A 15469-nucleotide genomic window follows, 5' to 3' on the forward strand; every position below is an offset into this window, starting at 1 on the left:
ATTTTAATAAAAATAAAAATTATTAATCACTCGAAGCAAAAAAAAAAAAAAAAGACTTAAAAGTTAATAAACTTTGCGAAAAAATTGGGACCTTTTAAATAATTGTTTTATTTTTCATTTTTAATATTACAACAAAAGTGCTGGACAAATTTTATATATAATTTTTTTGCTAATGCTTGCCACAGTTTTGTAACTATTTTACTTGTTACGTTTAAGATTGTGATACCTTTTTTTTTATTCAATGATAGATTTAGAAAAAATAAAAAATATTTTGAAATTCATAAATTTTCTGAAAAAAAAGCATAAAAATAATAAAAATTCTAAAAAAATGTTTACAATCTTGAAATAAATATAACAAAGATCCTAACTAAATGCCAGTTTTTTTATTACAAAACTAACAAATCTAAGCTTTTTTTTTACTTATTTAGAAACTTTCTCAACATTTCTTCCAAGTTTTTATGTCGTTCCGCTTGTTCGGCCCGCTCTCGTTTTAGAAACTTTTTCAATATTTCTTCCATGTTTTTATGCCATTCCGCTTGTTCGGCCCGCTCTCGTTCACGTTTAGCCCGTTCTTGTTCTCGCTCTTGTTCACGTTTGACTCGTTCTTGTTCTCGTTGTCGTTCATGTTCCGCTCGTTCTTGTTCCCGCTCTTGTTTAAATTGTTCAAAACGAGCTTCTATGTTTTGTCGGGCCTTTTGTTCTTTTTCTAATTCCGCTTGAACTATCTCGAGCTAAAATTTGTCAAAAGATTTATAACTAATACATATTAACAAAAAACAAATAGTGTAACATATTAATATCACATAATAACCTAACCACGACGATCTAAAAAAATAATTGGAATAAAAAATTATTTAAAAATCATATAAAAACACATGCATACAAAAAAACAATACTGTTTTATTTTTTTAGTTATTAATACACACTCATGCACACACATACATACTTATACATATACACACATCCACATACACACATACATATGCACATGCATATAAACACATCCACATACATATACTTATCCTGAATCTATCTCTCATTGGCATAAGGGTAAGAACTGTTTGTATGATAGTTGGAGGAAGGCTACTCATCTTTTCCAAAGGTAAATCTTGAGATTTCCGACTGAGGGGTCGAAAACGTATATACCTATAAAAATTATAAAACCAGGGGGGGTCGAAAACGTATATATCTAAAAAAATCTATACGAAACTACATAACGGACACTACTGAGCGAAAAGTACGGGGAGTCGGGCGAAAAAATTAAAAAACCGGAGGGTCGAAAACGTATATATCAAGTAACTTAACCATGAACTCAAATCACAAAGCAACTAGATTTCAAAGTTGTTAAAGTAATTGTTGCTCTATGCCATTGGTCGAAATAATCTAATAGCGAAGATATCAAAATAAACTTTAGGAATCTCCTATACTGTGAAACCGATATCGACATGCTAGAAACTAGATGTAGATCTTGTACAATCACATGTAAATAGCTTTGAAAACTGAATATTCAAGTCATTCATGGGATCAAAATACCATGCATCTATTTCATACTTAAAGCTCACCTGTGACAAGCATCGTTCCACGCCATTGCTTTGGTTCTTTACACCACGTTTTGCCGCTGTTAAAACATTTATTGCAACACTCATATTTGTTAGCCACATTATGTTTATTATAGCATGCATTATAAGACGCTGGTAATGGTAAAACCGTAAAAGTCTTAACTGATCTCATCCAATTTCTTTTGGGGTGCTTGAGCAACCTTTCTAGAAGCTTCTGAAACTCGGCTATCCTCTTTGGCCCCAGAAAACAATTGATCTTTTTCTTCCTAGAGGACCAAATTATCACCGAAATAACTAAGAGTTTTCCTGAAACTCGTGTCTTTGCAAGAGAATAACACATACCCTTAGACGCACTCCGCTGACAGCAGTTACGTCATTAAGCTGCTGATCAATACTTTGATCCGAAAACGCTTCACACACTTTCTGCTTCTTACTGATATGTAGCAGAAAAGTCAACATTATATTAGGGGGGGGGGGGGGTAGTGCACGGTCCTCCCAACCGCCAGAGTGATCTCACTCCGGGAGCCGCTACCCGACCAAGCTAGCTCCGCGGTGACTTCCCCATGCCGAGTTCTTACCTTGGGCGACATATGCCACTCCCAAGACTCGAACCCGGTACCTCTGGGAAGAGGTGGGTGTCGGTGGCCAACTGGGCTACCCCAGTTGGTTAACATTATATTATTAAATGGATATATATGAGATACAAAAATCAAACTACCTTAGCGAAGAAACAGGTGCTTCTAACGTTTTTTTCTGGCCAACAGTCGGCTTTTTTGGGGAAGTCTTTGCATTACTTCCGGATGCCAATGAAGAGTCTCCAGAAGACTGTATTAAAAAGTTAACCTCTAACGAACGGATAATACATTTGAAAAGGATATGGAATAAAAAATAACGATAAAACAAACTAATATACTACTACATATGTTCATATGTAAGTGTCACCTATAAGAAATGAGCCTGCTATTTAATATATAGAGTTAAATGCCATTTTAGTCCCTGTGGTTTGGACCATTTTGCCAGTTTAGTCCAAAGGTTTCATTTTTAACCTATGGGTCCAAAAAGGTTTCACAGTTGCCATTTTAGTCCACTGGGTTAACTTTATCCATTTTTTCTGTTAACGAGAAGGCCAATTCGGTCATTTTATATGGCTGAATTGCCCTTTTAGTTTACAGAATTACATACAAAATGACCAAATTGGCCTTCTCGTTAACAAAAAAAATAGATGAAGTTAACCCAGTGGACTAAAATGGCAACTGTGAAACCTTTTTGGACTCACAGGTTAAAAATGAAACTTTTGGACTAAACTGGTAAAATGGCCCAAACCACAGGGACTAAAATGGCATTTAACTCTAATATATAAGAAGGTAAACACCTAAAAGAAGATATATTATTACATGAAAACTAAAAACCGATGAAAAGGTATTCTTGTTTTCTTCTATACCTGCCTTTGTTGTAGTGCCATCTTCAGCGTATGATCTCCTACAAGTTGTCGCGTGTGCCGGACAAATTCTTCTTTATTTATGACATTACTCTGGGAATAACGTAGCCATTTAGCATAGTGATGGTTGATAACCCAAATAAATAACACATTTATAAACAAAAAAAAAAAGAAATTTCCAAATAAATATTGTTACAGGGTCACCCCCTAACTATACCTTTAATCGAGCATATAGGGCCTCGAGTTGCATAGCCTGGTCTTTGTCAAGCTGTGCTTCTAAAACAGGTAGCAGCTGTGCAAAAGGGACCTGCTTGCCAGCTGGCTGATGCATTGCATTAGGCGGTTTCCCTGTTCCCTGAGATTCATCTTCCGGGGTCTGTCCTATATTTTGAGCAGGATTTTTATCAGCAGAACAGTTATGCCTTGAGATATATATTCATTCATATTTATGATACAAAGAGAATGATTGAGTAGAGATGGTTAACTGTTACAAGGGCAATGATCATGTGTACAAGTCCATCATATATACCTAAAATGCCCATATATAACTAACTATAATTCTGTATCACAAATCTGACAAAACAATGAGAGGCAACTACACAAATCGAAGGTACCAATAAAAGCGAGGTGTAAAAAAGAATGATTGAGCACAAGGCCATCGCTAGTTTTTTTTTTTTTTTTTTTTGTTGGATAAAACTACGATAATCGTAGCAAAACGATATATTAAAATAGTTCGTAGTTACAAGGGCAAGGGCATTGATCATGTGTACTGTGTACAAAGTCAATGTCTTTCATATAAACATAACATATTTCTATACTAGCCCATATATAACTATAATTCTGTATCAGAACTACACAAATACACAAATTTTTTTTTTTTTGAACGGCCAACAGAATCAATCCCGAGCACTCTTGGGGCACCCACTGGACAAACGGAGTACTCCGAGAGTAACCCAAGTCCACCACCAATTCCGGGGAGAACCCAATAACCCACCCGCCCGTAGGCACGACGGTGAAATTACCAGGAAAACCCGTTTGGCTCAAGGATCCAACCCAGATTTCCCTGGGTCTTCTATCATTGCCACTAGTGCCTCACTCTGCACCAAGTGGGAGTCGAACCTGCATCTCTCAAGACTCTTGATTCGATAGTTCCTAAACCATCTTGCACTACCAAGTTTAAGATGTGAGCACAACATCTTATATGAAAAAACAAACCATCAAAGTGTAACTTCCCCTTTCCCTTAAAATTACTCATCAAAATGTTGGCTGCCCTATCATTGTTCGATGCATTGTCTAAAGTGATGGTACCTATTTTGTCTTGGATACCCCATTTTATAAGACACTCTAAGATACCATCGGATATAACCTCACCGCTATGGGGTGGTGCAAGCTCATTGAAACCTATAATGCATTTTTGCAATTTCCAATCACAATCAACAAAGTGAGCCGTTAAACACATGTAACCAATCGTTTGGTTAGATGCCCAACAGTCACTAGTGAGGGATACCATCTCAGCCTTTTTCAAAGTTTTCTTTATCCTCTCTTTTTCTACATCTACAACTTTTATGCAATCTCGAGTGATTGTAGACCTGCTAACTTTTTCATATAGAGGATTCATAGTCTTCATTAGATAATTAAACCAGTGGTACTCTACAAACGAAAAGGGTAACTCATGTGCTATGATCATTTTTGCAATTATATTACGAATTTTCATTTGACTATAACCCCCATCCGGCTCAAAACCCTCAAAAGCATCACAATCATTTTTACCACTATCAAAGTTGAGAAAACGTTTTTTATACCTTGCGCTTTTTTGAATAATCCACATTCTTGAAGGTGTCGCTTCATACTTGTTGTGCTGCTCCAGTTACCGCGTACATATGTATGCTTGCAATAGATGCATTGTTTTTTGGGCACCATTTTCCCTTTGTACAAACCCTGAACATCTACAAAATGTGGATGCACATCGGAAGATTTTTTTCTCTCTTTTGAACGAGCACGTCTGGTCGCTGTATCAGCTACATCGGTATCACCTGATTCATCAATTATTGGATTCGGGTCGTCCTCTCCATCAGTCAGATCAACATGAGCAGCTGGATTCTCGTTTGATTCTTTGTAAGAAGACATCCTACCAAAAAAAAAAAACACAATTATAACTACACAATCGTTAACACAATTATAACATTTAACAAACGTAACAGAAGTAAACAAACGGAAGTTAACAAACAATTATAACAGAAACATACATACAATCTGTGTATGTATGTTACCAAACAGAAACATAACAGAAACAATTTGGTTACCAAACAGAAACGATTTAACATACAGAAACAATCTGGTTAACATACCAAACAGAAACATAACAGAAAGTCAGAAACATACGATTTAACGATTAATCTCCAGATTGAAGACTGGAGATTGAAGATCGTCCGACGAACTGTTGCAGAATGAGCACAGGAGCGGCGATATGTTGCAGACGATGTGTCGGAGACTAGAGAGCGGCGATATGTGTGAGTGTGACTGTGGAGACCGGAGACTCCGGAGAGTGAGAGTCGGAGACTAGAGAACGGCGATATTCTATAACATCTTAAAGCACAAAGTCGGTGGCAGAGCCACCGACAAAAGACAATTGTTTATTTTCCTTCCTTTGCGTTCCTTATATACTGTCACCCTCCTTCAGCCGATTCAAGTGTGTTTCCTCTGCGTTGTTGGTAATGTCTTACTCCTTCATCTTCCCTTCTTATATACTGTCACTCTCCTTCAGCCGATTCAGATACCGAATCGTATCTCTTGGAGAGAGGCGCAGAGGCTCTCCCTTTGACTCAGGGGGCCTTCCACCACTTCGACTGATGCGGACGCGGTTCTCTCGTCATCTCTGTTACCGATAAGGTTGGATTTTGTGTTATTTTGTTGTTGTCTATTTGAATTTAATTCTACTCACTATAATTTATGCCGGTGGTTTTACGTTTTTAGGGTTTAAGGATGTTTTACTATGTGATTGCTTTCAATCTTAATTTCAGTCACCAAATAATAAATGGTAGATCGGTGTCGTTAAAAACAAGAAACTAACGATCTGAGATAAGGGTTTTCACTGAATACAATCATTGAGTCAAAATTTCTAAATGGTTTGTTTGACTTTGTTACAATTCATGTCTTTCTTCATCACTTCAAGACAAAAACAAAGATTAGACGATTCAGTGTTTTGAAAAGGTGAAGTAAAACAGAGAAAGAAAAGCTTATGATGTTCCTCAATATCAAATTTTGATGATTTTTAGTCAAACTTATGTGTTGACCAACGACTGTGGATGTTGGAGGTCGGCTGGCGATGTGTTTGATCCGTTAAAGTTTAAAAATTAAATAGTAAATACAGAATTCTAACGTTTTTCTTTTTATAAAAAGTATCGCTTGATATCTGCTATTTTAGTGCTCATCAGGGATTGTTATTTGCATGTAGGATTTTGGCCTTCTCTGAGTTATTCTAAGTTGTCGCCAGACGAAGTGGAAGAAGAAGAAAAGCAAACGTCGCTTTTGAACAGTAGAATGAAGCTTTGCGTATTGCATCCCACATACAAAATTCACATCGAACGACAAGTAATTAGGTACTAAACCTGAAGCCACCGTTTTTCCTTTTGTCGCCTTCGGCTTGCTTTAGTCGTTTGCCTGAGTTACGTTGCTAGGATCGCCTTCATCTTGCTATATTGTTCGCCTTATATACAAATTGTAAAAAAGATGCTTTTAAATTATTATTTAATTTTAATTTACAATTAAGATTCTTTTTTACATTATTTTATATCTTGAGCATAGTGATTACCGTTACATTTCACTGCATTTAAATGCTAACATGGCGTTACATTTCACTACATTTAAATGCTAAAATGGGAACCGGTCCCAAATGCTCATCCCTATTATGGACAAGCGAATAATCACAAGCTGGCAACGAAATCACAATCTGAATTTAACATATTTGTAGTTTCAAGACAATAATATAACTATTGAATTTATTAGAATAAATGTTGAATTTCTAGATGTTGATATAGGAAATCTTAGAATAAAAGTCCTAGGCATTTTTTTCTAATACTGTATTAGAACCATGCCAAATTTAATTTAATTGTAGTTTAGTACTTTAGTTTTGAATGGTGGTCTTTGTCCAGCAATGCGTATATGAAGTATTTTGCATTTGAGAATATAGCGTTCTCGGCGTTGTCTCAGTAGTTGCAGGTAAGTAAAGATTTTGTATTATGTTGTTGTTAGTCAGCGTTAGCAACGTGCATGATATCGGCATCAATAACAAAACCAGAACTGACTACAAAGGCAATAACTTTTGTATGAAAAAAAGAACAAAACAAAGACACTAGTGTTAAAAGAATGTAGAGTTAATTACTTTTTCGTCCCTGTGGTTTGTCAAAAATCACTATTTCAGTCCATTAGTTTAAAAATTGCGATTTCAGTCCCTGTAGTTTCACTTTCGTAACCATTTCAGTCCACCTCATAACCATTTCAGTCCCTGTACTTACAGAATAAATGGATTGAAATGGTTACGAAAGTGAAACCACAGGGACTGAAATCGCAATTTTTAAACAAATGGACTGAAATAGTGATTTTTGACAAACCACAGGGACGAGAACGGTAATTAACTCAAGAATGTAAGTAAAGTATGTAACTATAGTTTGTAATATAATGCAATCGGCTTTGTTTCATGAAACCTAATGAACACATCAAGTTATCCATTCAATGTTAATTTCCAATGTACCCGCGCCGCAACGCGCACGGGTCTAATTTCTAGTGAATAGGAATAGGATTTAGGGTTAGATTTACATATATTATATTTATTTCTATTTCTATATATGAATTTAGACTCTTGATGAACTGTGCATGAATTTTAATAATTTTTTTTTAATTTATAATTATTAAAGTATTTTTATAGAAGAAGAAGGTGATTGATTACTAGCTTTATAATTAGATCGGTTTTGATTCGATTCGTTACAATATTGGTACGATACATGCATTCTGTATAGAAATCAACAAAATTTTACAAGAGCGAAAACGTTAAAAACGAACACCGGTATTGGCACCGATGTTGTTCGTACGGAACCGATCGGTTCAAAGCGTCGCAGTATCGTTAACGTTATTCGTTTATTCTAATAGATAGAGTTGTATAAATGAAAATGTTTTGAAACCACAAACCAAAAAAATGAATACATGTATCGGTACCGGTGGTACGGTAGCAATACGATGTTAGATTATCAAAAGAAAAAAACAATATAAATAAACTCATGTACCGAAAACGATGTTGTTCGGTTCGGTACGATATGGTAGCGATACGGTGTCAATTTATTAAAAGGAAAACAATAAAAAAAATAAATACCACTACCGATACAGATGTTGTTTAGTCGGTTTCGGTTCGGTTTGGTATGGTATCATAGCGGCATAATACTCGTTATCAATATAATTTATATCGCAATGTTAAAAAATAAATAAACATAAAACGCAAACCAACCAAACCGATACTAATTGAACAACATCGGTACCAGTATCAGATATTCGTTTTTATTGTTTTTGATGTAAGATTTTCTCTTTGGATTACTATAGGCTATTGCGAATACTGGTACCATAACGAAAAGAACAGACATCAACCGAATTCCCGCCGCGAAGTGCGGGAGGAATCTCACTAGTTAAATATTAAGTTGGGTTGAATGTTTGCTTTTAATTTTTTTTTTTTGGGCTATTATATTTTTTTGGGTTATTAATCTATAAAATATATTATATAAATATATATATTAATTATTAATAAAAATAATTCGAGCGAAACCGAGCGATCGACGAGCGAACGGAGCTTTGCTCATGCTTGGATTGAATTTGAATCGAACCGATCCGCTCATTTACAAACTGATCGGGAATCGAACGAGCATTTTTCGAGCATTTTTCGAGCGATCTTCGATCGTCGAGCAGTTTGGACAGCCCTACTCAAGAGAAATACAAGTCTTCCACCACTTGATCTAGAGATCATTGGCGAATCCACAAAATAATGACATGCAACGATACAAATCAAAGAAGATAGATGCAGACATGCAGTGGCGAAGCTTGAAAACAAAAAGTTCGGGGGTCGGAAGGTAACGGACCTAAAAACAATTCTATCGCGTAGTTTCGAGACGTATGTTCGGGTCCGACGTCGGTGGTCGGGTCAAACATTAATATCAAATAAAAACCGTTCCCCATAGCATAATCTAATAACACAAGTTAACAAAACAAATCACCCTAAATTTCAACAAGTTTAGAGCAAAAAATGGACAAATTTCACCCCGAATTTCAACCTAAATCATAATAAATTGAATCCCTAAATTAAACCTAAAGATACAAAACACATACCTTGAAGATTGAAGAAGTCGAACAAGACCACAAGCAGCCGGTTCTTCCTCGTCTCGTCTCCTCGAAGTCTCGAACAACACCAGCAGCCTTCGTCAGTTCGCCCCTTCTGTTTCTGTTCTCAGCACTCACTCAGCACTCAGCAGCGTGGTTGTTTTTTTTTTTTTTTTTTTTTTGATTGTTCTGTTCGCATAACACAAACCAACGATTGGGTTTGTTTTCTTTGAATAGAATGTTTATTGGGCTTTTAATTTGGGCTTCATATAATGATTTATGGGATATAATAAACATAACAATCTGTTTTGGGCTGAATAGATAGATCTGATTTTGTTTTTTTTATAAAATATTTTATTTGAGCTATATAAATAATTTTTTTATAAAACCGGTGGTTGAAAACGTATATACCTTAAAAAATATATACGAAAAGTACATACGTAACACTACTGCGCGAAAAGTTCGGGGGGTCGAGCGCCCCCCCCTCCCCCTTAAATCCTGTGCCGCTGGATACTGGATAGATGCATAAGTCGCATCCTCTAAAATTCCCCAAACATTAGTACATCTTGGGTTCTTAATTTTGAGTTTTATAAAAAGAAAAGTTGTAAAAGAAGTTTACCTTTCTAGGGTTCTTTGGATATTTGAGGAGATGAAACGCTGAAGATCGTGGCCATAGCAAAGGAAATAAACGGTTTTAACGCAGGTTCTTGTTTTAAAACTAGTTTACAAAAAAAAATATGATACAAAATTCCAAGATATCGTTTTGGACCCTAAAGCAAAAGCTATCGCAGAAAATTCCAAGAACAACCCTTTTAAAACTAGTTTACAAAAAAAATATGATACAAAATTTTACCAAAACACGGGCGGTGACACTAGGGGTGAGTAAAAAACCGAATTAACAGACTCAAAATTGAATTAACCCACAAAACCAAACCAAATCAAAAACCGGTGCATCGATTAATTGTTTTTTTGAAAACCAAGAGTAGCGGGTCGGTTAGTGTCGCAACCCCCAACCCCTGCCTCGGGAGGCGGGCGACCGCGAGCTCGCAAAGCTGGTGGTATCGGTGTTTATTAATTTGGCAGCGAAAATTTCACCAGGACCGTAGTTAGGAAATAGTTTATCAAAGTAAAACACCACATTTTATAATTAATAAATACATGGGAAAACCCAAGTTTCCATTACAAACATGTTTTTAGGGATAAACCCTAAATTATTGAAATAAAACTTCTTTTTTATTTAGGTAACTTCTATAGCCACTTTTTCAAGCCTTCAGTGTGTAACGCCTCGCTTTTTGAAACTTACTTTAATTAGAAAGATTATTCTTGTACCTATTTTTGGAAACTTACATCAGTATCGTATTCGTATTTCGCTTCCGTTTTCGTGTTCGTAACTTCGATCGTAATAAATTTAGTAATTGCACATATTACACCTTGTTTATTTATTCATGCTTGTACATTTAAATCCGTCTATACATTTGACACATAACTCATTCGATACATATTCGTACTTTTAAAGATATACATGACTCTAGACGTTAAATTATACAAACACTTGATTATACATTCACAATACCCAACTTATACTTTTATTTTATACAAACTCATTACTTAATTTCATCTAACATATATATATATATATATATATATATATATATATATATATATATATATATATATATGCTTAATAGATTAATTTATCATATATTAATGTTTTGTAGTTATATTATAATATCAATCTTAGAAAGAAAAAAAAAGAATATGAAAGACATGCGACATTCAACAACAATCTTTTTCATTCTTATTTAGTCTTTTTACACTATTTTTTTTATATTACTAGGGGGAATACCCGTGCGATGCACGACATGCATAATAGTTATTGTTTTTTCCTGAAACAACGACTGATATAGATAGTGCATGACACGGTACGAAAGTGCGAATATAGTATAGATTTTTAAAACAAAAACCGTTTTTTTTAAGTTAGCCGTTTGACCATGGTTATTTTGACCAAAGTCCACTCCTCATTCGGCGCTTTGTGGTAGCACCACCAGTAAAAAAAGCCTAAAACGCCCAAGGGTACAGTGTTCCCCCACGTTTTTAAGACGGTTTGAGAGAGGTTTGCGCCCCACCACATGTGGTCTCACAAAACTTCAAATCTATGGACGTGTGGTTTCTCAACGCTCTTCAAAAGACGTCACAGTTTTCAAATTTTTTATTTTTATTTTTTCTTTTTCATTGTTTTAGATGGTGTAAAATAGATGTTAAATATATATATATATATATATATACATATTATACTACATACACATATACATATAAATTCAGTTTTGACATCTAAAAGTCAAATTGCAGGTTTTGTTCCCTTTTATAGATCAGAAAGCAGTTTATAAACCAACAAAATTAAAAAATCCTAACAGTTCTTCAAGTGTTTAATTATATCTAGTGGTGATGCCCGCGCGTTGCCGCAGGTTTGTTACGTCAGGAGAATCCGGCCGGTATTGTTCGGTTCATATGGTACCGCGACCAAACGACCCCTTAATATAGCAACCATTAAGAGGTTTTAAACCATTAAGAGATAGGATCTGAATGGTCATTAAGAGGCTACCAAACGACCCCTTAGTATAGCAACCAAAAGAGAAAACTCAAATACGTTACCATTAACAACTAAAAGAGAAAACACAAAAAAGTTATATGACGAAACGATAGCAACATGTGAAAGAGTACACAAAAAAAGCTTCATGACCGAAACGATACCAACACGTGTTCGGTTCACTTCGACCAAAATAATAAAAACGGCTTGTTTCGGGTCAACTCTCAGACTAAAACCGAACCGCCTATGTTATAATATAGTATAGATAATACTTATGATTTTGTAATATATTATTTTAATCAATAAAAACGGGTTGCAATATTGTGATAATCTACAAAAATGTCGATTTAATAATACACACATTGTGTTACGAATAAGCCCTTCTAAATTCTATAGTCAGGTGCTTAAGAACCATTGGGTACTGTGTAATTCGATGTATATAGTCTTGATCAATTTGAAAAAGATCACTACTTTTGCACTCCCTTTCGTTAGGTTGGCTTAAAATGAATCTTTACATTAAGCAATGCTTATACAAACCGGGTTCGTATTTGAGGTTTTTGTTTACCAATACAAGTAGCAAACTATTTAAGTTTTCAAAATGCGTTGTATTCCAATTTCCAAAAGTATTATGAAACTTAGTTTGCAGTTAGCTTGATCACAAATGTAATAAAGCACATCTTTTAACTTATAACTTGATTGAAAGATACATTTAGTAAACAAAAAATAAACAAAGCACACTCTCTAAGCCCATGGACAAACTATTCCCTAGGGCATTAAATGTACGGCGTTCTTTTGAAACATATGCTTTTGGAACATCATCTTCAATATTATTGAAAAATAGTTAGTAGTGTTCAATCATCTAACAAAACGAAAATAGATAACATTGGTATTTTTATAAAGTCACAGATCTTGTAAAATGAAGGCAAATGGGTCGATTTACATTTTGATACTACCCAACTATTTTCACTCGTAAAGGCATTGTTCACTCCACCTTTCTTCTTTGTTCTTGCTCCTTGTAAGACTTGAACTCAAAATATCACACTAAATTGTTTTCAAAAGTTTTATCTTACCACTCGACCACCAACCCCAATGGTGCATTAGCTCTTTTTTTTAATAGAAAGCGAAACTTCCATAACCAAAACCAAATAAACACCTTAGAAAGAAGCTAGAAGGACTCAAAACAAAGTCAAACAACAGAAACAAAACACCACAAAAGTGAAACAAAACACCACAAAAGTGGGGGGGGGGGTAAGTGCACGGTCCTCCCAACCGCCGGAGTGATCTCACTCCGGGTGCCGCTACCCGACCAAGCTAGCTCCGCGGTGACTTCCCCATGCGGCCATGCCGAGTTCTTACCCTGGGCGACATATGTCACTCCCAAGACTCGAACCCAGTACCTTTGAGAAAAGGTGGGTGTCGGTGGCCAACTGAGCTACCCGAGTTGGTTAACACCACAAAAGTCCACACAACACTAAAACATTTTCCAACTTTCCCAGGGAACAGTTATCTTATTTCTGTTAATCATCGACAACTAAGAATTTTCTTTTATGTCTTCAACCAACTTCAATAAAGAAGAGGATGTGCCTTTAAAAGCTTTATCATTTCTATTAATCCACAACCTCCAACATTTCAGTAAGTTAACGACACTAACAACTTTTTTCCTCGCCTATCCAGCTTCTAGGCTTCCAGCATATTTCAGCACCTGAGTGACTAAGTTGAAACCCGAGGAGCTTCATCCACGAATAAGAACAATAAACTTGATGTATTCAATAAACTTCGAAGGCATCTTCATTCTTCTTACTTTTGACCAACCTTTTCACTTTTCCATGAAACATGAGCCCCCGATTTTTAGTGCACTGCTAATTTAACCTTCATTTCCAAAAAATTACAAAGAACCAGATTTACAGTTGTGTTACATCTGTTAATTTTTTGTATCAAAAACTTCAAAAATTGTGAACCGTATAAAACCTAACTTTATAAATGCCTCATTTACTGAGATTTACAGTCTCCTTACATCTAATAAAAGTGTGCAACCAGAAATTAATCACTAAAACATACAATTTAACAGTTCATAAGCGCAATCCATCAAAAAACTAAAGAATATGAACAAACAATTAGAATACCTAACGTAATTTGGAGCACCATCGATTTGAGGCGACAATCGCTTGTTTTGACATCCAGGCTAATGATCCAGGCTAAGAATCGTCTTCTTTCCAAGCACAGATCCATCTCGCTGCTTCATCACGCATCGGAGGTGGTGGCCAGTTGCGTTGTTGAACGGATGGGAGGTGTGGGAAGAATCGGAAGATTGAAATTGTGGTACCATGCTTCTCGGCTTCTCATCTGACGCAAAAGCATAATTTATGATGAGTGCATTCAATAGAAAGGAATGGCAGAAATATGAGGGGTTGTGTAACTGATGAATTCTATTGATTGTGTTGTAAAGGTTTATTGATATTGTTGTGAGATGGTAGGTTTCAAATGGCCGATCAGTGCAGAAAGGGAAGAACAATGAATTCTATTGATTGTGTTGTAAAGGTTTATTGATATTGTTGTGTTTGGATGGGAAGGGGGGAAACACGCTTGTGTAGATCTAACTGGAGTCTCCCCCCTTGTCGGACTCAAGGACAAGGGCTTTGTCGTAGGGCAAGCGGTGCTCAAGGCAGAGGCGAGCAAAGTGGCAAAACATGACAAAGCTTGCCGGGAGAATCAACATGTGTTTGTCCCGTTTGCGTTTGATACCTTTGGTGGTCTCGCTCCTGACGCTGTACGACTCTTGAATCGGGTTCAAAAAGTCGTTAATAGTAATTCTTCGTCGCTAAAGGTTTCAAACTTTGTATTTAGTAGAATTGGTTTTTCTATTCAAAAGGGGGTGGCGGCGCAACTTGTTGCCCGACTACCTGCCATTGCTTTGTAATTGCCCTTTTTCATGTGGAATGATATAAAAAATAGTCACTAACCAAAAAAATCTAACCTCTTAAAATTTACTAAAATGCCCCTAGAGTGTCTTAAATTTTTCAATAATGTGCAAGTTTACCCCCTCTAAAGTAGCTTGGCTCTTTTATACATGTTGTTTTTTTAAATGCATAAAATTAAATCTATTTACTTTAATGTAGTATAGATAAGTTACAAATCAATATAATGCATATTGAATTTTGGTATAATTGATTGCATATGGATGGTTAATTGAATTTAGGTGTGCATTTAAAACCATCATAAATTTTGGTTTTAAAATAGGAACATGTAACTAAATTTTTGAATAGATATAGATACATTTAACAGTTAGTATGTAACTAACTTAACATAATGAATTAGACAATATCTTATTATTTGTGTCACAAATAATAAAAAAAGACAACACAGAATTGCGGCCGGACACTTATGGCTGATTTGTTTGTTGTGTTTTAATTACAAACTTCCCACTCACCTCTTAATATTACAATTTGATTTAATAAGTTAGTTTTAGGTTTAACATAATATACATTGCCTACTCTATCATGTCATACAAAACAAAAGACAAAGTTAAAT

At 35.4% G+C, this 15469-nt stretch overlaps 1 protein-coding gene and 1 long non-coding RNA gene across 7 annotated transcripts; both read right to left on the minus strand.

Annotated features, from left to right (window-relative positions):
- Positions 1 to 409: 409 nt before the first annotated feature.
- On the minus strand, positions 410 to 9543 carry LOC110921427 (transcription initiation factor TFIID subunit 4b). 6 transcript variants are annotated; one of them, XM_035986422.1, is made up of 9 exons: positions 9364 to 9543; positions 4800 to 5125; positions 3215 to 3378; positions 3001 to 3090; positions 2278 to 2384; positions 1902 to 1992; positions 1723 to 1825; positions 1563 to 1618; positions 410 to 731 (listed from the first exon to the last, which is right to left on the minus strand). In XM_035986422.1, the coding sequence occupies exons 2-9, from the start codon at positions 5122 to 5124 to the stop codon at positions 417 to 419; spliced, it is 1251 nt and encodes a 416-aa protein (XP_035842315.1). In that variant the 5' UTR covers position 5125; positions 9364 to 9543; the 3' UTR covers positions 410 to 416. The 6 variants fall into 6 exon arrangements, with proteins under 6 accessions (XP_035842315.1, XP_022021443.1, XP_022021442.1 ...); XM_022165751.2 differs by having other exon boundaries at positions 1563 to 1630; XM_022165750.2 differs by lacking the exons at positions 4800 to 5125; positions 9364 to 9543 and adding an exon at positions 4306 to 4755.
- A 3936-nt stretch (positions 9544 to 13479) lies between these two features.
- On the minus strand, positions 13480 to 14403 carry LOC110922947. The gene is made up of 2 exons (XR_002583578.2): positions 14065 to 14403; positions 13480 to 13810 (listed from the first exon to the last, which is right to left on the minus strand). It is a non-coding gene; the product is annotated as an uncharacterized LOC110922947 (long non-coding RNA).
- Between the last annotated feature and the right edge of the window lie 1066 nt (positions 14404 to 15469).

This window comes from Helianthus annuus, chromosome 17 (genome assembly GCF_002127325.2).
Source record: "Helianthus annuus cultivar XRQ/B chromosome 17, HanXRQr2.0-SUNRISE, whole genome shotgun sequence".
NCBI lineage: Eukaryota > Viridiplantae > Streptophyta > Magnoliopsida > Asterales > Asteraceae > Helianthus > Helianthus annuus.

Bases quoted from the DNA above. Each gene is read 5' to 3' on its own strand.
- LOC110921427 (XM_035986421.1), bottom strand. From the start codon at position 4,711: ATGAAAATTCGTAATATAATTGCAAAAATGATCATAGCACATGAGTTA. The intron at 1,993-2,277 runs GTAGTTTGATTT...GCTACATATCAG, and splicing joins GCACCTGTTTCTTCGCTAAG to TAAGAAGCAGAAAGTGTGTG. The intron at 1,631-1,722 runs GTTAAGACTTTT...GTGTTGCAATAA, and splicing joins AAAGAAATTGGATGAGATCA to ATGTTTTAACAGCGGCAAAA.